Raw genomic sequence first — 25,456 nt, forward strand, 5'->3', positions numbered from 1 at the left:
TCTCCCAGTGGCCTCTTCCTCCTCTCATCTGCCAGTCCTGCTCACAGTGCAAAATCAACTTGTGCATCACTTCCACCAAGTACCATCCTCTAGCTAATTCTAGCAGCTGGCTGTACCTCTTGGTGATGTTCCCATCATATCATCTGTCAATATAGTGCATCCATCATCTGTGGGCTTCTCTCTGCTCTGCTCTGTGGGGAGGCCTTAGGCTTTTCCTCTCCCGATGCCTGGTACCTGTCATCATCACTGAGACATGAACACATATTGAAGCCATGATGTCCACGTGAACTCCATTATACTTCAATTTCTGCTACATTTCTACGAAACTACTAACAAGCTAACAGCTATCTAAAATCTCACGACTACAGAGGTAATGTAGAATGTGTTCTGAGGATGTTTTGTTACAAGCATAGGACAAATATTGAATCATTTAGATGTGGTTACATGGATAATCAGAAGAAGTCTCCATGGGAGACAGCTAAATAGTAGGCCTTCATGATACCACTCTGTCCACATTTATTGTAAAAGGAAAAATACTTTCCAGAAAATAATGCCAACTTTATTAGTATATACAAAATAAAATGTGTTCACTAACTCCATATTGGCAAGGGAGCATACTTTATTGTAATATTTGAATCTATACAGATTATGGAGTCCAGTAAATATTTTCCCCACAAAATGTCAGAGATTTTGCCTAGGTTTTTTGTTAAACTAATACCCTGGCAATATGATAGTCAAATACATTCAGTTATGTTCTGTATTATGAAGCACCATTGAAGGAGGTCATAAGCTTAAAATAACTGGTGCCTAAGGGAGGTCTTCAGCTGGTACCCTTAACTTCACTAGCAATTATGAAAGCTGGTAGTTTTGCACAAAGGCAAGAGTTCTAGTTAGCTAATTTTGAATTGGGCAACCAGGTTCTAACATCTTTGGGTACTGAGGCATATTATTTGTTTTAACAAAGAGTCTTTGAAGATAATGTGTACAGAACACTGGCATAAACTCATGGATGACCTTCTGGGAGAATGTATGTATCCAGTAGATGAAGGATGGGGCGGGGGGCTGTTGCTCAGAGAAGTTTAAACAAGAGAGGAAAAGAGGATGCTGATGCAGAAGCGAGAGTGAGTTTGGGGGTTCAGCTTGTTAAACTGCAACGCCTACTTTCTAATAGCGTTTGTGAGCTCTCCCATCACAAGAGAATGAAGAAAGGGGAGATGTTTATGGTTTCACTTCTGTACACAGAATATGGGTGAAATTAAGGCACCTAAGGGATGGAAATGAGATTTTATTTTAAAGGATTGCTGGAGTTCTTAGAAAGTCTCTGCTGTTTAGCTGAAGGAAGCTCAAGGTAGTTGAGCCCCTATTTTCAAGATGGCTCCCTGATGGATCTCAAAGGCAAGGTCCAAGGATGGGACTGACTCATCTCCTCAAGCAGGAGTCGGTGGTGCTGGTTTCCCACTCTGATGCAGAAGCCTGTGCCTTTGTCCTTGAGTTGTCCTGAATGTCCTGGAGCCAAGGTCCTGTGCCCACAGCCCACCCTCCTGCCTTGGTCCTGTGCTCCAGCTCGTGGCTTGCCTGGAACTAGCTGCTTCCGCGTGTCTTGTTGGCTTCATTGCTATCACCGGCTTCTTTGGATTATTTCCATGGCTGGCTTGGTTTCCTTTTATTTATTATTTACTTATTTATTTTTTTTCTTTCATCGCTGTTGGTGATGCGCTCATTTAATTTCTGTTTAAACTTTGTATGTCTCTCTTTTTCTCCCCGGCTTGTTCCTTGTTTGTCCACGCTGTCCTGCTGACTCTGTCTTCGCTGCTCATTCCCTGCTGCCTCTAGCATCCATCAGGTGCAAGCTGCGGACCTGCGGCGGGTGTCTGCTCCCCCCGGCTCCTTTACCATGTGAGTACAGTGCCATTCTGTTTTGACACTCTTTCCCCAACTTCTCCTCCTCAGGGGTAGGTCACCCACGGCATCCTTTTCCTCCACAGGTCTGCTGCTCGGATGAGGGGCCCACCTGATCATAGATGCTTTCAGAGCCCCCTTTTTATGTGACAATGGAGCAGCAGAGCTCTTTGTGCTTCGTATGTCCCCACCCCCTATGCATTTGCCCTTGCGTCTTTTTCTGAGATGCTTCAGGGCCCATGGTTGTGTGGGTTGTTTTAAAAGTCTATGCTGAGCATCATTTTTTTTCAGAGTTTGGTAGGACAGTTAGCACATCTCATTACGGATATATCTAAGGAAGTAGATATGGATTATGGCCCTAATATTGTGTGAGGAGTTTATTTCTGTGCCAAAGACCACAGCTGTTATACAATAATGAGTGACCCTGAGCTCTCAACTGAGTTAGCAGAAATTTATTGTTATGCATATTTGGAGGTTTATGCTCGATGTATTCCAGGGTATTTTCATTTCTTGGTGAAATTGAATAAACAAAATGGAAATATTAGTTTTAGGATTTTACTTTAGCACTTTTGGTGCTAAATGCTGATTTGTCTTTCTTCCTTGTCCCATATAATATTTGTCACCTACTGTTTATTATGCTTCGAGTTCTATGCTAGGCCTTCATATCTGCTAAGTCATTTATCCACAAGATGATACTATGTCTGTGTAATAGCACACTCTCCTCTGCATACATGTCCACTACCACACTAACAAGTCATAGACGGAGACTAAAACCCAGGCAGTCAAGCTTCCAAACTCATATTGCCTTCTGCCTGTCTGGAGTCTGTGTATTTCTCCAGACCCAGCGGGGTGATCACCTTTTCAAAGAATTCTTCCTTGATTCTTACTCATACATCATACAGAGTCACTCATACATCACTGGAGCTCACGGTTGACAAATCTGTTAGAGTTTTTAAAGTTTAATTTGGTTCTCATTACCTGATCTCTCAATGTGTGTATATCCCACACCAGACTTGGCCTACTTGAGGTGATTGGCAATATTGCCCTACGAATCTTTGTGTTCCAGACCTGTTCCCAGAGCATTGGGAAACCAAGCCGTAGTTGGTTGGTGGGGTTAATGAGTAGGAACATATGTGTGTATGAGGGACCGTGTGAAGTCCGAAGTCCAGCGGTGCTGCAAAGTGCTTCCCAGAGCTTAGTTACCTGGTCTTGTCTCGTCTTACAGATCCCCATTTATTAGAAATATGTGTTAACTGGGGAATTTTTACAGATCCCCATTTCTTAAAACTGCATATTAGCTGAGGAATATTTCTTTTTCCCTGGCTGAGTTTCAGGCACTCTTTTATATTGCAGATTGAGTTAGTGATCAGCATAACCACTTAGTACTTGTATGTAGCACAAGCTACAATCAAGCAATCAAAACCCAACAGGGTAATGGTATTTCATGTCCAATCTGCTGATGTTTGCAGGGTAAAATTCTGTAGGCCCCTCAGTAAATGTGTCTTGAAAAAAATTGGCTGCCAGTCTTCTGATCATGCTTTTAGGGGCACCTTCTTTAGATCAAAGAAATGAGAATGCCAACCACAGAAATGGATGAGAGTGTTTGAATTCCTATCCCCAGCAGGGTTGTTTTTGACATTGTAGCTGTGAATCTTAAGTGGGGCTGTTTATTTTGTACTCCAGGAGTGAGTTGCTATTGCGGCATAAATGATGTTTGTTTCCACAGGTAGAGCAGAAAGTAGGTGTGGCTATTTTAACACTGTAGCATTAATATGAAAATATTTCATATCTGTGTCTTAGTATTACGGCATATAGATATTTCAGCTTTGAATAACAGATTGGAGTGTTTGTGCAACAAAATTTAGGGCATTTGGGTGGAATATAGAAACCAGGTGGTAAAATCTGTCAAATAGAACAAGGACAGGGAGAGAATCCCAAGCACAGCCATTCATTTTGTGCCTTTACATCATGAAGCAGCAGCGGCTTAGCCTCTTCTGCCCACGTTATTTGAGAAGCCCAGGCATTCTCAGCTTGTTAACAGTGTTGCTTCTGTGACAATCCAGACCTGGCATCCTGACCTGAGATGGCTTGGTTTTCTGTTTCACCCGGAAACTGTTTCAAACAGATGCTCGTTGAATCTTTGGAGGGGCCTCTCTGCTGCTCCTAAAGCTAACATTGCCTTTGGGAAACGGTCCAAAGTATCTCTTCAGGAAAGCATCCTTTTCTCTGGTTTTCTGGTAACTTTTTTTTTTTAATGTGCAAACAGATGAGACATCAATTGTCAGGAGTCATGACATAAAACTCAAATCCAAACACATACAAAATTTCAGCACTATGGAATACTCCTAAGATTTATTTTTATTAGTTTAGACTTGTGTGTGTGGAGGGGCATGTGCCCATGAATGCAGGTACCTATGGAGTTCAGAAGTGGACAACAGGATCCCCTGAAGCTGGAGTTCCAGGTGGCTATAAGCCACCTTGATGTGGGTGCTAGGAATGGAACCCCTATCCTCTACAGAAGAAGTACATGTTCCTAACTGTAGAGACATTTCTCCAACCCCTAGAATTATGCAATATTTTGATCCTTTATGGCCTCCTATGAATTGATGGGTTTTATTTTTATTTTTTTTTATTTTTTTCCGCGCAAGCAAACATGCATTTATTTCTCTCAGCTGCCGAATGTGGATGTCTGTGACTAGATGTTTCAAGCTCCTGCCCCTGTGACTTCACGCCATGATGAACTGTAACCACATGACTAGATTCCCCTTCCTAGAACTTCACTCATTCATTACAACTTCCAGAACATGAGTTTGGGGGCCACTCCTGATGTGAGGAGTGCCCGTAAAGCAGCCATAGTGCTCCTGGGTTCTCATGACTGGCCATCTGCTGATCCTCAGAATCCAGCGGCCCCGGAGACCAAGCTTCTTCCCGCAGCTCCATATCAGGGTCCCTCCTCGGCCCCGGGGCCGCCGCGCTGCACTCTTCCCCCTCTCGCCTGCCTCGCGGATGGTGGCAGCAGCGGCAGCGGCGACTCAGACCCTGGGGTCAGGGGGACGGGCGCCCAGGCCGGAAGTGACCTTCCCGGCCGCCAATTGATGGGTTTTAAATAAAAGTATTTAATGCTCCATTCGCTAAGTAAGGTAATGCTAAGCTGAGAATATTTTTATGCACACCTTTTACAGTGTAGTTTAAATAATGAATAAGCTTTATGTTATGAAGTGTGTTCAAAGGGAAGTAGTCACTGAAGGGCACGTGCCAGCTTCATTTCTTAAATTGTGAAGAATGGTGTTAAACCCTTCAGCCACTCGCTTCAATTTAGCATCTGATAAAAAGCATATGAAACCTCAAAATGAGGCTTTCTAGAATTCTCTCACTCTTTAGTAGCCGCTATTCACTTGGTTCTCATTCCTTCTTGCTCTTCCGGCATGAAAGTGAAATAAAGTGATGCATTTATATTTGACTCATCAGCTTCATCTTTCAACGCCATTTCCTTCAGACACCAGATACTCTGGGATATTAAAGACGTGGAGATCAAAAAGCTAAGTTCTGCCCTGTGGGAAATGAACACACCGGCAACAGACCTAATTGAGTTGACTACAGTGCAATTACAATTCAACACGGCAGCAAGGAGAGAGATTTGAACTGTATTTCTATGTTGGCAGCTTTTTACTGAGTATTTGTCAGAGCTGATTTTTGTTTTATTAATATTTGAAATGAATATGTGGCAACAGTTTTTCTTCTGGCACAGTCCCGTGAGTTTTAAGCAAGTGTGAATTCACATAACTATCATCATCACCAAGACACAGATTAGTGTGTCACTAATTTTCATTGCAATACTGCCCTGTAAACCACCCCATTGTCATCAGTTACTCTTATCACCCAACATCTGATCACCATAGATTTGTGGCTTTGAGAATTCCACCAATGTGGAACCAAAGACTATGTAACCCACTTCAGCTGAACATAACATCTTTGAGATTTATTCAAGTTGTCATACGGATCAGTCATTTGTTGGCTTTTATTTCTGAGCTGCATTCCACTCTGTGGCTGTTTCCATTCACTACTGAAAGATACCTGGGTTCTTGCCAGTTTGAAATGATTGTTAAGATGGCTCAAACCTTGAAGGAGTAGATTTTGTATAAACAAAAATTTTCATTACTTCAGGTTAAATGTCTGGAAATGAGATGGTCAGATCCACATGGCAAGTAGATCTGCTTTTCCTAAGAGAGCAAATGGAAAACTGCTTCCAGAGTGGTTTGGCCACTTTACCTTCCAGACAGCGATGATGGTCGTTCTCATCATGCCCGATTGCTTCTGGCCTTCTGCCGATGGTTGCGCCATCACTTTTAACTATTAATCTCTGCGGTGGGAGTATGGTTTTGTCTCATGTTAATTTTCGTCTGTTTCCCAAGTGGCTAATCATGCTGAGCATCTTTCCACATTCTTATTTGTCATTTACTTATTCACTTTGCAAATGTTCAAGACTTTTGGTTCTTGGTTGGTTGGTTTCTGAGTGGGTCTCGTATATCCTAAACTGGCTTCCAACTCACTGTATAACCTAGGATGACCTTGAAACCCTGGGTTCCTGCCTCTACATCTTGAGGGGTGCAATTACAGTTGAGTACCAACTGACAGGGTATATTTGATACTGAGAACTGAACCCAGGGTTTTGTGTTTGTTAAGCAAGTATTCTCTTAGCTGTGTCCATAGCTCTTTGGTTACTTTTTAATTAGCCATTTGTTTTCTATCTGTTGAATTTACTTTGATGCTTACTCTGGATTTCAGGCCTTTCAAATATTCTCTCTGTGTCTGCCTCTTGTGTTTTCAATCTTATGATAGTTTTCTTTAGAGCAAAAAGTTTTAATGATGACTAGGTGATCAGTTATTTTTCAAACAGTATTTTTATTTATTGTTTGAAGATTTCATACATGTAATCATTGTATCCTGATCACATCCACCACTCAGTCCTCTCCTCCCCTTCTAGGCTCCCCTAATACACCTCCCTCCCAAACGACATAGGCTATTCTTTCTTCCCTCCCTCTCAGGGACTGTCTACAAGACAGAATTTTGCTTGCTTATTTCACCCAGTCCTCCGGCTCTTACATTCTTTCCACCCCCTCTTCTGTGGTCTTCCCTGAGTCATGGATTAGGGGGAGTAATTAATACATATGTCTCATTCACCATTTAGCTATGTTTTTAAACATCTTAATGATATTTGACTGGAATCGTACTGAATCTGTAGGCCAATATAAGAACTATTGGGGTTTTATTTTGTTGTTTTGCTGTAGCTTTGTAATCCTGGAATGATTTTTTTTGTCCATCATTATAGTAGTTGTCAACACACAGATTTGTGCAGGTTTTATTGGATTTGTACCTAGTTGTTTCATTTTTGTGTCTATTTTTAATGATAATTTTAGACATTTTAATTTTGTGCTGATTTTCAATTTCTCAGTGATAGTCTATAGAATAATGTGGACTCTTATTCACTGACCATATATTAATTATATCCTGTGGGCCAGCTTAAGAACTATTTTTAGTTTGAATTTATCAGCATCCTCCAGTTTATGAATTGGAATCACTTGGCTTATTTTATTCCAATCTGTATACTTATGTTTCTTTTGCATTGTTGTATCAGCTAGGAGGTATAGTATGATGTTAAATAGGAATGGGCTTTGCTCTTGATTTTAGGAAATCATTCTTTTTTCGCTGTTAGGTTAATTTTAATTTATTTTATGTGTGCGTGTTTGCTTGCATGAATATCTGTTCACCACATGAATGCCTGGTGTCACTTGAGTCCAGAAAGGGATAATCAATCCCCTGAAGCTGAAATTACAGATGGTTGTGAGCTTCCATGTAGGTTCTAGGACTCCATCCCAGGCCCCCAGGGAAGCAGCCAGCACTTTGAACTGCTGAACCATGTCCCCAGCACCAGCTGTAAATTTCTTTTGTTGAAGCGTTTTCTAGCAAGGTGTTTGCAAAAGATTCCATCGTTTATTTGTTAGAATTTGCCCATGAGTGAGATCATTTGGCAATCAGGATTTTTCTTTAAATTGTAGACTGAAGGAGCTGGAGACACACACACACACCCCACACACAAACACACATGCACAGAGAGAGAGAGAGAGAGAGAGAGAGAGAGAGAGAGAGAGAGGTAGGAGTTCAACAGGTCACAGGTCCAGGGAACCTGGCAGTCTCTTCTGGCCTCCCTGTGCATCAGGCAAGTACACGGTATACGTCCATGCATGCAGACAAATATTTACACACAGGAAATAAAAAAGTAATAAACTTTTAAGCAGTAGATACAATTATCTTAGAAGCTCTAGGATTATTCAGGTTGTTTATCTTTCCTGGTTGAATTTTTCATAGTCGTTTGATTTTTCAAAGGCTTCGTCCATTTCCTGAATGTTGAAAATTAATATGTATGGAATTGTGAAAAGAATTTCCTGATCTCTTATTTCTGTGGAGTCTGTAAAGAGAGTTCTCTTTTGTTTGTGGCATTTGTAATCCAATGTATCAGTCAGTCTTGGCAGAGATCTACTTTATCCCTACCCTCTCAAATTGTCTGTTGGTTACATTGCCTTTCGTGGATGTTTTCCTATTTGAAATTTGGTTGAGTTTTTGCCCTTTATTACTTCCTCCCTTCTACTCCTATTGAGTTCATTTTGTTTGACCTTGTTCTGGTACCTTAAAGAACTTGAGTCTCTTTGTTTTGTTTTTGTTTTTTCCTTAGTAAGCAGGTGGCTTGATGAAGTTCAAGCTACAAGTTCTGATTTCCCACAGGCTTTGAAAATGCTTTTTGGTGTTCTTCCATTGGTCGGCATGTCCATACCAAGTCACCAATATAGGACCCAGGTCCAACTTCTAGCTAGAAGCTGTTCAAGTCGATGGCCCCATACTAGGGATGGCATTCACATAAATGCAGCCTGGCACAAGACCCTTGAGTAACGTGCACAGAAAACTTTATGAAGCCACTTTCTGAGCTCCTTCCTATGGGCAGTCATTCCTCTCTTAGTCCTTCAACCAGAAAATTAAAGCTTCAATTACTTCCCTAAGATATGTGTTCCCTGCAACGGTGTTTGTGACAGAAAGAGAAAGAGAAGCCATGAGGGTTGGTGGCATCCTCTGGGCATCACAGTTGCTGAAATCAGAAAGGAAATCCTGTTCTTGTCATTAGTACTCTTAACTACCTCAAGGCCTTTGCCATGGTGGCTACCAGTGCAGCAAAAGGACCAAACTCCGAAGTATGAATAAATGAAGGGGGAAAAAATGAAGTGATTTGACACTGTAAGGTGTCTCTTTCTTGAACTCAAGGCTGACCGAACTTTCTCCCAGCACTCTGTACCCAATATCCACTCTCAGGTTGGATGCTGCCGGAGTCCAACTGCAGTCTGCAAGATGGAGCTCACTGGCAGGGGGAAGAGAGTCTGCGTTCTGCCTCCTTCCCCAGTCTGTTGCTAGTTCTCACTTTCCAAAATTCCCTTAGGGCTGCTTTATTGCTTAATTAGTGAGGGAGGAAGCACTGCGAAGAGCCCTCCATCCATAAGATCACCTGGGCCACCATCCCAAGTCTCCAGGCACAGGCCCATTGTCCCATGTCTTTCCTTATTGCCCGCTTCAGCTACTCAGTGCATGCCACAGCTCATGGCAACAGAGCATCTCTGCTGATGCCAGGGTATCCTAACTACCACAGACATATGTTATGTGTAATACACTGTCCTATACCAAAGTTATGACCTATACACAAACAGGATCAGCCTGACGCTAACTTGCTTATTGCCTTAGGGAATGTAGGGCTAGACACAGATCCAGAGGGATAGGGTAACTTGTCATATCTGACTGCAGGCTGAATATGACTCAGCTTTGCAAAATTGAGTTTGATAAATGAAGGCTCCTTGGTAAAGGGTAAAAGTAAATTGATTTTCATCGCAAAAGTCGAGAATTTGACAGAGAAAAGGGGAAATGTTGTCACAATGCCATTTTTTTAAAGGTTCTGCTTTGGGTTAGATTGAAGAGTCCCATAGCTGAAAGGCTGCATTTTGCAGAACTGAGAACTTGCAGTCTCCATGCCTGAAGCAGACAGACCACCCATCTGCGGTTACACGTCTGTGTGCCTCTGGTGGGGGAGCTACACCAGTCTCTGCAACTCATTAGAAAAGAGCGTAATTGTCTTCTTCAGCTAGTCACATCAAAGCTTTCCTGGCATTTCCTTAACCTTGTGTGGTATATCATACCACATCTGTTTTTCTCGTTTATGCAATCCTGGTCCTCTAATTAGAGAATAAGACTTGGAATTGGAAGATACACGTCCTGCAGGACACTTTTTCTTCTTTTGCTAAACTCTCTAGCTTCACCAAGGACAGTACAGGAATACTGTTGAATGAGATCTACATGCAGTTCTCTGTAAACTGTGAGACTCACCTCTAGTGTAGATGGATGGGCCCTCCATCAGAAGTGGTTTGATTCCACAGATCAACCTCTTGATAGAAAACACGCAAACTTTAATGATAACCTCAGAGTGAATGACACTCCCTTCTAGAAGGGTCGGAGATAGAAAATGTCCAGAATCAGATTGGTAGATTTTAAAATTTTGTATCATATTTTCCAGATCCCCAAAACCAGTTTTGAGGATACTAAAAGATCTAGGCACCCCAACTGTGGTCAGGTTGTTCGTTCATAATTGTTACTTTTATCATGCCTTTGTGTATTTACCTCTGAATAGTAGTAATATAAATGCTTTGCCTTATAATTTTAGTGCGCCTACATTACTCCTACAGAGGTAAAAGGAACCAACCGGTTCCTGTTTTAGAAGATCAGGTGAGAAATTGCTCTGTTTATAGAACCGAAAGAAACTTGATCGCAGGGTCAGTGAGACAGGGGTAGCTTTGCACTCTCTGGAAAGCAAAGCTATTTGCCCCCTACACCTTTGACCAGAGAATCTGACAGGCTTTGCCTGTTGCCAGGTTTTCTTTCCGGTCTCTCCCCAGATGCTCACATTTTCTATTACCTGGTTAGTCACTTCACTCCACTGTCCACAGTTTTTTTTTTTTTTTTTTATTTCTTTTCTTTTCCTCTGCTAATCTTCCCTGCTAGTTCTTGTGATAGACATTCTAAATGGGAAATTTTGAGGGAAAATCAAGTAAGGAGAACTCTGGCTTTCTCTCGGGCTGCTTCCAAACCAATGTCCAGGCTGCAACTCAAATCACAGTCTTCTTGGGTCTTTATGTCATGCAAGTTTTGCCTTGAGCTCCTTTCCTGTGTCCCAGCTTCATTTCACTCAGGGAGGTATCGTGACAAAAAGGCAGGGGAAGCAAGGGCAGAGCACAGGTCTCTGGCTGGCTGAAGTATCTCCTCCTCCACCACAGCAACAAGCTTCTGATTTAAGCATCTGGATATGCCTGCCTTTGTTCGTATGACTAGGATCATGGGTTCATTATCCTTTTGCATTTTTTAAAGACAATTTAAAAAATGTTTTTGATCCTTGAGATTCCCATCAACCCTGAAGTTCTGTTATGGTAAATCTAAGGTGTGATATTGTGGGAGGTTGCTTGTTGGTTCTGTGTGAAATAATCACACAGAAACTATATTATTTGTGATACTGTTTGGCCAATAGCTTTAGCATATTTCTGGCTAACTCTTACATCTTCATTTAACCCATCTCCATTAATCTGTGTATTGCCACTAGGTCGTGGCCTACCAGCAAATTTTCAGCATTTATGTCTCAGCAGCAGCTCCATGACTTCTATTGACTCCTCCTTCTTTCTCCCAGCATTCAGTTTAGTTTTCTCCGCCTACCTCTATTCCCTGCACAGGCCCAAAACGGTTTCTTTATTAACCAATGGTATTCACAGCATACAAAGGGGAACTTCACATCAGCGTGACTTCCAAATTTCATTAGAAATCTGCCCCAAAAGGAGACATCAAGAAGATCTGTCATGGTACTGAAGGTCATTTTTGGTTCTGGGTACTGAGCAGGAAATTAGGTTCTGCACTGCATTGGAAAACGTAGTTAAAGCTTTATTGGGCTGTCTGCAAGAACCCATGTGGGTTTTATAGTTGACCAGAGAGGTGACATGTACTTACATGGCATTAAACATTGTATTGTGACCAGATAGCACCTTGGTGACCACATTGCATTGCTAATTAGTGTCATGCCTTTTTCATAGATGAAAAGATGGAAAAGAAATAGTAAGAAGCTGGGTCCTGAGGTAGGTTGTTTCCTAACTTTCTGAGAAATCACCATACTGATATTCAAAGGAGCTATACCAGTTTGAACTCCCACCAGCAATGCAGGAGTGTTCCCTTTACCCCACATCTTTTCCAGTGTAAGTTGTCATCAGTGTTTTTGATCTTGGGCATTCTTACAGGTATAAAATGGAATCTCAGAGTTGAAATTTGTTTTGATTTGCATTTCTCTGATGGCTAGGGATGTTGAGCATTTCCTTAATTGTCTTTCAGCCAGTTTAGATCATCTCTTGAGAGTTCTCTGTTTAGGTCTGTACCCCCCCTCCTTTTTTTACTGGATTATTTGTTCTTTTGATGACCGATTTCTTGAGTTCTTTGTATATTTTGGAGATCAGATCTCTGTCTGATGTGAGGTTGGTGAAGATCTTTTCACATTCTGTAGACTGCCATTTTGTCCTCTTGATCATGTACTTTGCTTTACAAAAGCTTTTCAGTTTCAGGAGGTCCTATTTATTAATTGTTTCTCTCAGTGTCTGTGCTACTGGGGTCATATTTAGGAAGTAGTCTCCTTGCCAATGTGTTCAAGTGTACTTTCCACTTTCTCTTCTATGAGATGCAGTGTGGTTGGCTTTATGTTGAGGTCTTTGATCACTTTGGACTTGCATTTTGTACATAGTCTGTTTTCATTCTTCTACATGTTGATATCCAGTTATGCCAGTACCATTTGTTGAATATGCTTTCTTTTTTCCATTTTATATTTTTTGCTTCTTTGTCAAAAATCAAGTGTTCATAGATATGTGGTGGGAGTGCATACTGGTACAGCCCCTTTGGATATCAGTATGATGATTTCTCAGAAAATTAGGAATCAACCTTCCTCAAGACCCAGCAATAGCACTTTTGGGTATATACTCAAAGAATGCTCAATCGTACCACAAGGACATGTGCTCAACTAAGTTCATAGCAGCATTGTTTGTCATAGCCAGAACCTAGAAACAACCTAAATGCCCCTCAACTGAAGAATGGATAAGAAAAATGTGGTACATTTACACAGTGGAATACCACATAGCAGAAACAATTAATGACATCTTGAGGTTGTAAGCAAATGGATGGATCTAGAAAACATCATATTGAGTGAGGTAACTCAGACCCAGAAAGACAAACATCTTGTATACTCACTCATAAGTGGCTTTTCTACATAAAGCAAAGTAAACCAGCCTACAATTCATAATCCCAGAGAACCTAGACAATAATGAGAATTCTAAGAGAGACATACATAGATCTAATCTACATGGGAAGTAGAAAAAGACAAGATCTCCTGAGTAAATTGGGAGCATGGGGACCATGGGAGAGGGTAGAAGGGGAGGGAAGAGGAAGAGAGGGGAGCAGAGAAAAATGTATAGTTCAATAAAATCAATATAATTGGAAGCTTGCTTTCTAACATGCTGTAAGTCCTTAAAGTTAGGGTTAAAACACAGGCCTGTCTGCTTTGAAAATAGTGATTATGTCATTGAACTCTATCATCAATACCTAATCTGGTCATTTCCAAAGTGTATATGTGTATGAGTTACATATTTTAATCAAATTATACCAAATAAGCATTTAAAAGAACAAAAAAAAGCAGATGTGAGGTACTAAGGATTTGGTTTTACACATTTTAAATGTTTGGCTCTTTGAAGTTGAGGACTTAAGTATTGTTATAAGAAATGTTTTAGAAAGATACCCAATTAAATTATAGCATAACTGAAGAATTTGGAAACTCTTAGAAAGGCTAGTGACTGTGCTCAGTCAGCATAGGCTTAGCAGGGAGGGTCATGCTTCCTCCTAAGGTGAGGGTCAGCATCAGACTCACTGGGAAGGGCCATGCACGCTTCCTCCTACAGGGAGAGTCAGCGTCAGACTCACCAGGAAGGGCCATACACACTTCCTCCTGCAATAAGGGTTGTCTTCTGTGCTGTCCTATTGCAGAGGTCAGTACAGGACTCAGGATCTAGTACACTTATGTAAAGGCCCAATGCATTAAGGATTCCCTAGATGTTGAAAATTAAATCACGTTGCTTTTAAAATTTATATTTATAGGTGAATTATTAATATCTATGCAGGTAGACGAACAATCTTTAGACTCAGCACTTTGTGTATAGTAGAAATTCATTTCAAGAGTAAGGTGAATATTTGAGGCTGGTTTTTCCCTGGGCATAGGGGACTGTTGTCAAAGTCACCTTTGGGATAAGAGAGAGTCCTTGGAAGTGTTTCTGAATCATACATGATCTTAGGTATATTTTTTAAGTAACAGAAAAGGAGTGAGAATAATTTACATATATTTTTTAGCGAAATTTTTTGCATTATCTGTTTATTTTGAGGGTTATTGTGCACATGTCTAATCATACATGTTTGGCAATCAGAGGGCATTATGGGAATTTATTTTCTCCTTTCACGATGCGAGGCCATGGACTGAGACAACGTGATTAGGTTTGTTAGCAAGTGCCCTTCCCCCTCATTGAGCTATCTTGAGGGCCCTAACAAAAAAATAATTTTTAAAACATAATTAAGGAATGGGAAATGTAGCTCAGTGAGGGAGTGTTTAGATAGCATGTACAAGAGCTTGTTTGATTCCCCTGTACTGTAAAGAAAGGAAAACAAATATAATACTCTAGCCTTAAAAACAGTAAAAGTTCAGAGAACATGAACTCATGTTTCAGTTTTTCTGCATAGCATATCTTCTGTAGGGAGAAGTGAAAATTGGGGCCTGGAGAGCTACAACAGGGATATGTTATCAGGGATTTAGGGCCCTCTTGAAACTTGGGATAGTAAATTTTTGTCAATATATATGTATGTATATAAAAAATACATAGCCGGGCAGTGGTGGCGCACGCCTTTAATCCCAGTACTCGGGAGACAGAGACAGGTGGATCTCTCTGTGAGTTCGAGACCAGCCTGGTCTACAAGAGCTAGTTCCAGGACAGGAACCAAAAGCTACGGAGAAACCCTGTCTCGAAAAATCCAAAAAAAAAAAAATGTGTAAATATATATAATTAACATATATATGTATAACTAACTCTTGGATTGAGCCAAAAGAGTAGGCCCTCACTGCATTTGGGTTGACACTATATGATTTTTCTTGGTTTCCTTAACAAAGGACTGTTCACCACAGGCTGAGCAGCTGAAGCCACAGAACTGTGTTTTCTCAGGGTTTGGGAGGCTGGCCCACTGAGTCAGGGTGAGGCTCCCTGTCTCCCAGACTTAGAGATGGCTGTCTTCTCTACATGACTTCATGGGGTCTTCTGCGCATGTCTACCAGATTCCTTCTTTTTATAAAGAAAATGCTCCGATGTGCTTGATTCTGCCATCATGATCTTATTTTAACTTCATTTCCTCTTAAAATACCTATTCTCTGCATATTACAAGTCGTATTCTGAGACACTTAGGGTGGTTTTATGCATCAGTAGGTGTGAGGCATGACTTGGCTTATAGAAGCATCATGCTAAATACATCAGACTTGGATTTTAGTTATTTTCCTTTGGGTGTCTCTGGTAGGTTGAGGACTAACCTGCACTCATCACTTAATTCTTGAAAATAAATTTTATTAAAAGGTGTAAAAGGGGATGAAAGAAAATTCCTATTTATGTCAGTATATTTTCAGAGTTCATTACACGGGTTCAGAGTGAGGTTGTTGGCCTGTCTCCAGATTCATTTTCTATAAAATAGAGCGACTGAGTAAGAGATTCTTTGAATTTAGTTCAGATATGACCTCCTAAGGCACTGTTGTAATGAAGCAACCATGAAGTGGCTTCCTGACTGTAAACAGAAAGGGAAGGGTTTTTTTCTGGTCAGCTCCATGAACAGCAGACTTATTTATAAACGGATTCTCCACCCAGGAAAGAAATCTGTAGATGTTATAACCATGTTTACTGCATGAGAGAACAAAAGAGCCATGCTTCCCCTTTGCTCTAGCACTGTAATAGTAGCTGATGTCTTCTGACACAGACAAGAACAGGAACATATCAATAGCAGTTTTTTTCCGAGCAGTTCAAGAGCCTGTTTTTGTTGGGTTACATTACTGACGTGGTGATGAACCACCAGCCACATTTCGCTTGTAAGAGAGTTTGAGTTTAATTACGCTAATTCAATTGAGGCTTTTCTGGTCTGTCATAACACCCTGCCACACTTGCATGAAATGAAAAGAGTGTATATTTTAAAAGTCGTAAAAGGAAAAATAATACTGGTTGGTGCATCTGCACTGAGCATTCAAGATTTTGTCAAGCGATCATGAACCTGAGGCTGAGAAATAAGTCAAAACGAAGGAAAGAAAACATTGGTCCCCTCCTAGTAAAATAAAGTAAATGTCTAGAAGCTTCTTTGATAGCTGGGTTATTTTTAAATTTTATGGATCTGTTTATGAAATACTGTGTGGATCAGTGAGATGGCCCTGTTGCTCCAGACACTCCCTGCAGTGCCTGCCTGACAACCTGAGTTCACTCCCTGGAACCCACATAAGGCACAAAATTGTTCTCTAACTTCAACTCACATGCTGTGGCACACGTGCTGAAACATACATCATGCACACAAACGCAATAATACATAAGTGAATATGTAAATTCTAAGCGCACATAAAATATTTATGTGTACTGTTAAGCCATTTAAGAAAAATGTTTCTTATGCAATATTTAAATTGATTTTGTTGATTTTGTCGGTTACTTTTCTCAATGCTTTAACCAAATGCCTGGCAGAAAGCAGCTTAACAAAGGCAGGTTTACTCTGGTTCAGAGATGAGGGCACAGCCAATTATGATGAGAAAGGCATGGTGTCTAGAACACCTGTCAAGGTGTGTTTGGAGGAGTGTTAGGCTGTTTGCTCACAGCAGGGCAGGTTGAAAACAAAAAGAAGAATTCCAGTGGTCACCTGGCTTCCTTCTTTTCCACCTTTTATTGAGATTTGACCCTGGCTCATGAGCAGTTGCCATCCACGTCAGGGTAGCTCTTGCTTTCTCAGTCCTGTCTGGAATCACCGTCACAGACACTATCCGGCAACTGTCTGTCTCTTCAGTGATTCTGAAGCCAGTCAAATGAACAGAGAAGACTGACAGTCATCACATCTGGCCAATGCTGACTTCTTGTTTCCTTCATCTACAATAAAGCATGGATTATTCTCCCCATTAAGTCTCTTTCCCAGGAAAGCAAGTCCAACACCTGATTGTCAGTGTCCCATTTCAATAGGAACATGCACCGTACGTAGGGCACACATTCCAAGCTTTCCTGACCCAACAGGTCACTCTTTTATTAGTAGAGCAAAATTTCAGGACAGGGTGGCTGTATAAAGGAAAGATTTTTGGTTTTTTTATTTTTAGCTCACAGCTTTGGAGGCTTACTGTTGAGAAAGCATGGTATGGGCTTTAGGGGCTTGTCTGGACTGCATTCCTTCCTGCAGATGGCAGTGGCAGTCGCGTATGTGAGAGTTAAAGAGAGGTCACTTAACCCAACATGAAGGGCCATGGAACCTGGAGTCTGATGGTCCCTTCCAAAGTCAGTGCCCTTAACTGACCTCAGGCTACTTCTGTCGTGGCCACACTGTGTCCTCGGGAGGAAGACACATAGCAATAGTTGTATTGATTTTTGCTCTGTTACTGCTTCGTGTTTCTTAACAATGACTTTTATTGCTTTGATGGATTATTTGGTGATAAACAAACAAACAAACTTTAGTTCTTGACTTTTCCCCCATTGGATTGTATACAAAATAAGTGTTGCAACTTATTTTAAATTTTAAATTTATTTTGCCTGGTTTTCTTGGTACATTCATTCAAATGGCACTGTTTAGTTCACCCGAGGACTCTGAGAGGTTGGAAGGGGGGTGTGCATGCCTGTATTTATAAGATTAATAATCCCAATGCTCTTCCTGTCACGTGGGAAAGGCCACACATTCTCTTCTGTGAAATGACATTTTTAAGACTGTGCAAATCCTAGCACGCCCCCCCCCCCCCAATGCTCCTCTCCAACAAAGGGAACTCAATTTGTCAGCTGTGAATACGATTTACCAGGATAATAAAGCAGTCTGGGATTGTAAACCGACATGACACTTTCTAGACAGCAAATAAGTGTGAGATCTTTGTTTGCTAAGCAGACATTGAATCCTGACAGAAAATGTCTGATTTCCTGAGCGCAGGAGAGCTGCAGTCATCCTGGTGGTTTGTGAGTGACATTATGTCTCGCTGGCTCCCTCCCCCAAACTCCTTGTCCCCATGGTTCTCCTTTCAATCTGAATAACAGAGTAACATCCCCTGTTATCTCAGGCTGCAGTTGTAAAAGTACCTCAAGCCAGCACTTTATCTTTGAACCCTAAGCCGTTTTTTAGGATCCAGGAGCCATGTTTCATGGATTTGTTTCTTAAGGTGAAAATTACTTTGACCTGATAAGTTAGAAGCGTAGGACTTAATTCTGCCCTTGCTTCAGTTCCCACTGTCACTTATGGTTTTTTATTGTGATTATTACAAAGTTTTCATATTAATTTCCATTGGTGAGTGTTCATTGTGTGTGGTATTGGGTTACATAAGGACACTTTCATTATCTAATGTACCTTAAGATACAAGCTTATAAAGTATTGTTCTCATCCACTCTTCATCCCAGCTATTCAAATCTGCAGAAATTCATTACATAAAAAAAAAAAACAAAGCAAAAACAAAACCCACATGTTCTTTCTACCTCGAAATCCTACCTGTCCTCGTTTCTGGTGTGTTTGCCTCTTCTTTGCCTCCCATCATGGCATTTCCTCAGTGGTCATGCTCTTTGAGCATGGAACATTATATGGCTGTGTGAGCGAGGGACTTAGAGACATTTTTCCTCGAAGGTTGTCATCTTTAATTACCAGCATAGCAAATAAAAGGGCCAAGAGTCTCCAACGCCCCCTGCTATGAGAATTAAATTTGTATATGGTATCTGATCACAGCTAGAGATTCTCCTCAATTTATGTGATAGCTGTTAACATGTTAAGGCTTAATCATAGACTGTGAGGGATAGCATAGCCATAGGTGGTATCTTGACTATAAGGTGCTCATGATTTAACAGGTGTGAGGAGGAAGCAAAATCATTTGTCCTGGTCATACGTCCATTTCAAACAGTGGGCAATAGAATATGGTGTTTGTAGCTGCAGGGAGATCCTCTAGGTTCGGGGTGATAGTGATAGTTTAGTCTGTGGTAGGTTTAATGGGAGGATCAGAGAAGCATGGACATTAAAAAGATGTTTAGAAGAGGAGAGACTCAAAGGAGAAAGGGGGACTTACTGTGAGCTTAGGTGGGAAGTCAGAAGACAGCTTCCAGCAGAAGTTCAAGAGAAAAAGAGGTTTTGGGAGCAGAGATAACCAGTGTGGAACACTGCCTGAATGTGAGTTAGGGTGAGGACTGAGGATGGACTCAGCCTGCAGAGATGGAGGTGAAGGGAAAAGTGAGAACAGACAGCCTTGACCTTGTGCAGAGGAAACTCTAGTTTGACAGTCAGCTGTTCTATAGCCTCAAAGTAAATGTGGCTCTGGGGTGCTGCAGAGGTGGGGTCTGGTGTGGTGCAGAGGTGAGGTCTGGTGTGGTGCAGAGGTGGGGTCTGGTGTGGTGCAGAGGTGAGGTCTGGAGTACTGCAGAGGTGGGGTCTGGTGTGGTGTGGAGGTGAGGTCTGGTGTGAGGTGGAGCTGGGGTCTGGGGTGGTGCAGAGGTGAGGTCTGGGGTGGTGCAGAGCTGGGGTCTGGGGTGGTGCAGAGGTGGGATCTGAGGTGGTGCAGAGGTGGGGTCTGGTGTAGTGCAGAGGTGGGGTTTGGTGTGGTGTGGAGGTGAGGTCTGGGGTGAGGTGGAGTTGGGGTCTGGGGTGGTGCAGAGGTGAGGTCTGGTGTAGTGCAGAAGTGAGGTCTGGGGTGGTGCAGAGGTGAGGTCTGGGGTGGTGCAGAGCTGGGGTCTGGGGTGGTGCAGAGGTGAGGTCTGGTGTGGTGCAGAGGTGGGGTTTGGCATGGTCCAGATGTAGTTTGAGTGTGGGACATACGTGGTGATTTGGTGTGTAACAGATGTGGGGATGACTGCATACAAAGCTATCATAGTTGACTGGCTGGATAGTAGAGATGATGACATTCAGGGCTGCAGGGAGAAGCAGCTGATAAGATGCCTTTGATGTATTGATCGAGGCTGTTGGCCCTTCATATCCTTAGGCCAGAAATAATTAAACCTGTCAGCTGCTTTTCAGTGCCATGGAGTAAAGCCATTGCTGTCCCCTTTGCCCCCTTACGTGACATGAACACAACACTCGGCCAAACACATAAGGCACAGTTACCACGTAGGTATTTCATTCTATAACATATGCATTTATCACACCCTTTCAAAGGATAGAACCTTACTACAGATTTTCAGAGAGGTATGAAAGTACAGCACACATGTGAAGGTCTCTAGGAAATATACAAATTAAATTTTATTTCATAATAGTGTCTGCATATTTGGAAGCAATAGTAAAAAAATTCTCTGATATGTTTATACTTGTTTGGCATTAAACCTGTGACTGAGTCTCTCAGTGACTTAAAATGTATTATCTACCAAAAAGCTAGTTGAATAGTCAACTAATAAAAATGATGGAGAGAGAGATTTGGACTCCTTGGAGAGAATTTGCAACTGCTTAGAATGATTTCAACAAATACTGGGTAGCTTCCATCTAGCTTCTTATTCTTGGGTGGGTCATGCCCATATTTTGTCACTATTTGAAGATTCCATCATAGGAAAACATAGTATCATATGGAATGAAGACTTAGGTAAGATCTAAGATACCTCTCAACTCTGATGTCTCCATGATCTTACAGGAAGGTCTAGAGGAATCGCTGTATCTAGAAGTCTGTGTGTTGGCATAGTACTCTAGTCCTCTCACAAACAGGAGTCATAGAGACTGAGAGGAGATGGCTCAGCAGTCAAGATCAGTTGTTGTGCAAGCATGATACAAGTTCAAATCCTCAGCACTCATAACAATTCAGCCATAGGTGCACATGTATCTGTAATGCTAGTGCGGTAAAAGGCAGAGACGGGAGGCCACTGGAACCTGCTGGCTGTCAGCTTAGTCCCCACTGTCTGAGTGGGATTGGTAGCGTGTTATAGAGAAGGGTATCTAGTATCCTCTTCTGCCCTCTGTGATGCACCCTGGACACGCAGTAGGGTATATATATCCCCATGCTTTAGTAAGGATTACTATTCTTGTGGTAAAACACCATGACCAAAAAGAAAGTTGGGGAGGAAAGGGTTTATTTGGCTTATACTTCCATATTACTGTTCATTATTGAGAGAAGTTAGGCCTGGTACTCAAACAGGACAGGAATCTGGAGGCGGGAGCTGGTGCAGAGGCTATGGAGGGGTGCTGCTTACTGACTTGCTCCCTATAGCTTGCTTGGTCTGTTTTCTTATGGAACTCAGGACCAACATCCCAGGGGTAGCCCAGATCCACAATGATCTGAACCCTCCAATATCAATTACTAATTAAGAAAATTCTCTAAAGCTTGTTTGTAGCACAATCTTATGGAGGCATTTTCTTAACTGAGGTTCCCTCATATCAGACAACTTCATCACATGTCAAGTTGACATAGAACTATCCAGCACACTCCTGTACAAAAGAATGAATAATCTATGAAGAATTCTGCAGTAACATGTGTCTGGTAGTCGAATCACATGGCAACCCAACATTAGTGAGATTCAAAAACTTCTGCACAGTTTTAGATTCCTGAGGCATCGTCCATTTCTCTGGATAGAAAATAACAGAAAATGAGTGTTCTGTATGAATTTGGCAGACGTCAGAATTCCATTTTAAATCGCTGCTGAGAAACCTTGGTTCAATTTGGTTTTATTGTAAAAGCCTTTTTGGATGCATCTGTATTTAGGTTATTCTCAGGGTCAGTTCAAAAATATCCAAAGGGAATTCTCAGCAGTTTCTAGAAAATTCCTGAAGGGAGCTATTGATTATAATTGTGCTTAAATAATGACCATCTGATGTGAAGAATTGCTGGTCAATGTTCCTGGCTCAGTATAGTTTAACTGAGTACTATGCATCCTGAGCAGGATTGTTTGTCTTTAGGTAAGGACTTCTAATTCTCAATTATCTCTTCATTTGTGTGGAACCCGCTAGGAATACAGGGGTAGGTGGAAAGAGCATAATCCTTCATGGATTGACCTCCTGAAGTAGAGGTCAGACATAACACAGAAATGGACAGGCATGCCAGACTTCATCTGGGGTTTGCAAAGAGGGAGCCCACTGGAAATTCTCAGTATGAAGCTCCAGTGCCAACCTGTGCTAAAGCCGCGTGGATATGGGCAGTCCAGGAGAACTCATAAATATTTATTGGAAATGTGGGCAAGGTGCTGGAATTGCATGGAGGAAGTGACTTGTTCATGCTAGTAATATTTTAATTACAGATCCTCCAAACATAAGGACTGGTTGAAAGACTTCTTTTAAAGATTAGTTAGACACCCTGACATGGTGGTACATACCTTTAATTCCAGTACTCAGGAGGCAGAAACAGGCAGATCTCAGTTCAAGTCCAGCATGGTCTACAGAGTGAGTCCCAAGACATCAAGGGCTAGACAAAGAAGCCCTGTCTCAAAAACAAAACAAAATAATCAAACAAAAAGATAAGTTAGAAACACACTTTGTTGTGCCTAAATCATGCTCAAATAGAGCTTTGTATTTGCATGCCTTGAAAGAATTTAAGGAGTTTCATTTTATCATTAAATCAAGCCTGAAGGTGGAAGAAGACAGGGTTGTGATGATTTTCGGTCTTGGTAGAGAAAACCAAGCTCCTTTGTGATTCTGCATAAGAATTGATGCGCCTGTATAATGAGTTTTTCAAAGGGTGCATCTTGCAATGAGCCATCTGAGAAAGGCTCATTAAGACAGGAGATTTACAAGGTATAGTGGGCAGAATAATTATAACTTTATGGGTCCTGCCTGCAACATGAATTAAGATTTATGTTACTAACATCTTTGAGTAAAATTCCTTGGAAACATCCACAGTCTCTCACTGTATTCCTACTCAACATATGTCCTTGATTGCTGTGGTTGACTGTCTGATAATCAGAATGCCAAAGTGGCTTCAGCTCTCATGTCCTGTAGATCAAAAAGGACCCGGGAGGTAAGCTCAGTGGGGGAACACTTGCCTAGCAGGCATAAAACAGAGAGGGCATGAAACAGTGAGAGACAGAAACAGAGAGACAAACAGAGATGGCCAGTAGCATCCATGAGGGAGTAGAGAGTAGTGAGAACCAGGTACAAGCTACATGGTACTGACTACTCAGGAAGTTGTTGCAATGGAAGCTGTTCTCTTCCCTTCCAGATTGACAAGGCAACAGCTGTGTGCTATGTGCCTAGGAGAAACTACTGTCTAGATTGTTTGGAAACCCCTGTGTGAACTAAGGAGAGGTGATTGTACTGTGACTTTTGAGGAAGTACTTTCGGGGGACTTTTCGGGAGCCGTGAACTTCCAATCTGTATAAGGTTGCAGAAGAAATCAGAGAGAAGTGGACAGGTTGCCATCCCACCTCAATAGAAAGGGAAGCTCACAGAATTCTGGATCTCTACTAGGAAACTCGAGTGTCTCCTGGAAGTCAGGTTTAGAACTCTTGATATGATGCTGAAGTCAGTACGGGTGACTTTTAGACGTTGGCATGGAGGCAGATTTCCTTATACTCAGGTTATTAGTCTCTTCTATGCTCTACTAACTTCCTTAGCAAAATGTAATTTTAGAAAACTAATGGCAGGGCCGTTCCCCAGACTTTGGGGACCAGCTCTGTTGTCCTCCACCTTCAGTCAACCAGCAATGGGACGCTAATGTAATGTGACATGGGGATAAAATTGAAATGCTTGGCTTTCAGTTTTGTCCCCTGAGTTTTAGCTGTCCAGTTCCTTGCCATTAGCTGGCTTTGTGAAAAAACCAAGTGGGAGACGATCCACGGATTTGGAATATCACAACACCAGCCGAGAGAGACAGTGTCCCCCAGGAACCTCGTTAGAAATGTCTAGGGAAGTTCTTGTGTTTGTTCCAAATTTCTTCCCATATCTGGCAGCAGCAGATGCTAGTGTTAGGCAGAATCTTCTTTAGGAGAGAAATGATCAGAGCAATTAGCATAATGATATTAGCTAATACCTATTTGACACTTAGAATGTACCAGGCACTTTTCCAAGGCACATCACGTGTCCTGACCCATTTGATTCTCATACTGTGCCTATGAGGTTGATCCTGTTGTCATAATCTTACGTATGAGGAGGCATTGTAGATTAACCAGGAAGTGGAGGAACTTTGCTTCGGATCTAGTTGGTCTGCTTTGGAGCCCAGTGTCTCTCAACAATTGGCTATGTTGCCCCTGACCCACACCTACTGCTTATCCAATGGTCGAGAATGATTGAAAAGGATTTCTGCTATTTAGCCCATGATCTGATATTAAGTGACTTTTTTTTTTTTATTTTTGGTTTTTCGAGACATGGTTTCTCTGTAGCTTTGGAGCCTGTCCTGGAACTAGCTCTTGTAGACCAGGCTGGCCTCAAACTCACAGAGATCCGCCTGCCTCTGCCTCCTGAGTGCTGGGATTAAAGGAGTGTGCCACAATTGCCAGACCAACTTTTATAAGGTTTTAGGTCAGCATTTAACAGGAAGCAAAGCATGGGATAACTTAAGGCGTGGTTTAAGAAAGCTCCTATTGGTATGTGTTGCAAGAAGGTGGGATCTAAAAGTGAGAAGAGGGAGGATGGTTAGTGACACAATCCTGGAGAGGAAATGAAATCCCAGTACTCTGGAGGCAGAGGCAGGTGAATCTCTGTGAGTTCAAAGCCAGCCTAGTCTACAAGAGCTAGTTCAGGACAGGCTCCAAAGCTACAGAGAAACCTTGTCTAGAAAAACAAAAACAAAAATGAAAACAACAACATCAAAAACCAACCAAAACAGAAAGAAAGAAAGAAAGAAAGAAAGAAAGAAAGAAAGAAAGAAAGAAAGAAAGAAAGAATATGTCAGTTCACTTGGTATCTAGAAAATTCTATTAAATACTAGGTCCTAGTATATGATCATAGTGTGATGGTGGAGGGGGGTCATCTGTCTATCTGTTGCTTTCATTGGTTAAATTAATAAAGAAACTGCTTGGCCTGATAGGTCAGAACATAGGTAGGCGGGGAAGACAGAACAGAATTGTGGGAGAAAGAAAGCACAGGCAGATGCTATAGCTCTCCTCTCCAAGATGGACGCAGGTTAAGATCCTTCCCTGTAAGCCACCACCTCGTGGTGCTACACAGATTATTAGAAATGGGTTAATCAAGATGTGAGAATTAGCCAGTAAGTGGCTAGAGCTAATGGGCCAAACAGTGTTTAAAAGAATACAATTTGTGTGTTGTTATTTTG

General features: G+C 41.7%; 1 protein-coding gene across 5 annotated transcripts in view; it reads left to right on the forward strand.

The window, feature by feature from the left end:
* Dgki (diacylglycerol kinase iota) overlaps positions 1–25,456 on the forward strand; it is a 459,452-nt gene that overhangs the window by 300,249 nt on the left and 133,747 nt on the right. For 4 of the 5 annotated variants that reach the window (XM_057763104.1, XM_057763112.1, XM_057763120.1 and 1 more), the window contains one exon: positions 1,834–1,896. The exons of the other annotated variant lie outside the window; for it this stretch is intronic. In XM_057763104.1, coding sequence (XP_057619087.1) covers positions 1,834–1,896 — 63 coding nt within the window. The remainder of the gene's footprint in view (positions 1–1,833; positions 1,897–25,456) is intronic. 5 annotated transcript variants of the gene reach the window in all.

The sequence above is a fragment of the Chionomys nivalis genome, chromosome 1 (assembly GCF_950005125.1).
Source record: "Chionomys nivalis chromosome 1, mChiNiv1.1, whole genome shotgun sequence".
Lineage (NCBI taxonomy): Eukaryota > Metazoa > Chordata > Mammalia > Rodentia > Cricetidae > Chionomys > Chionomys nivalis.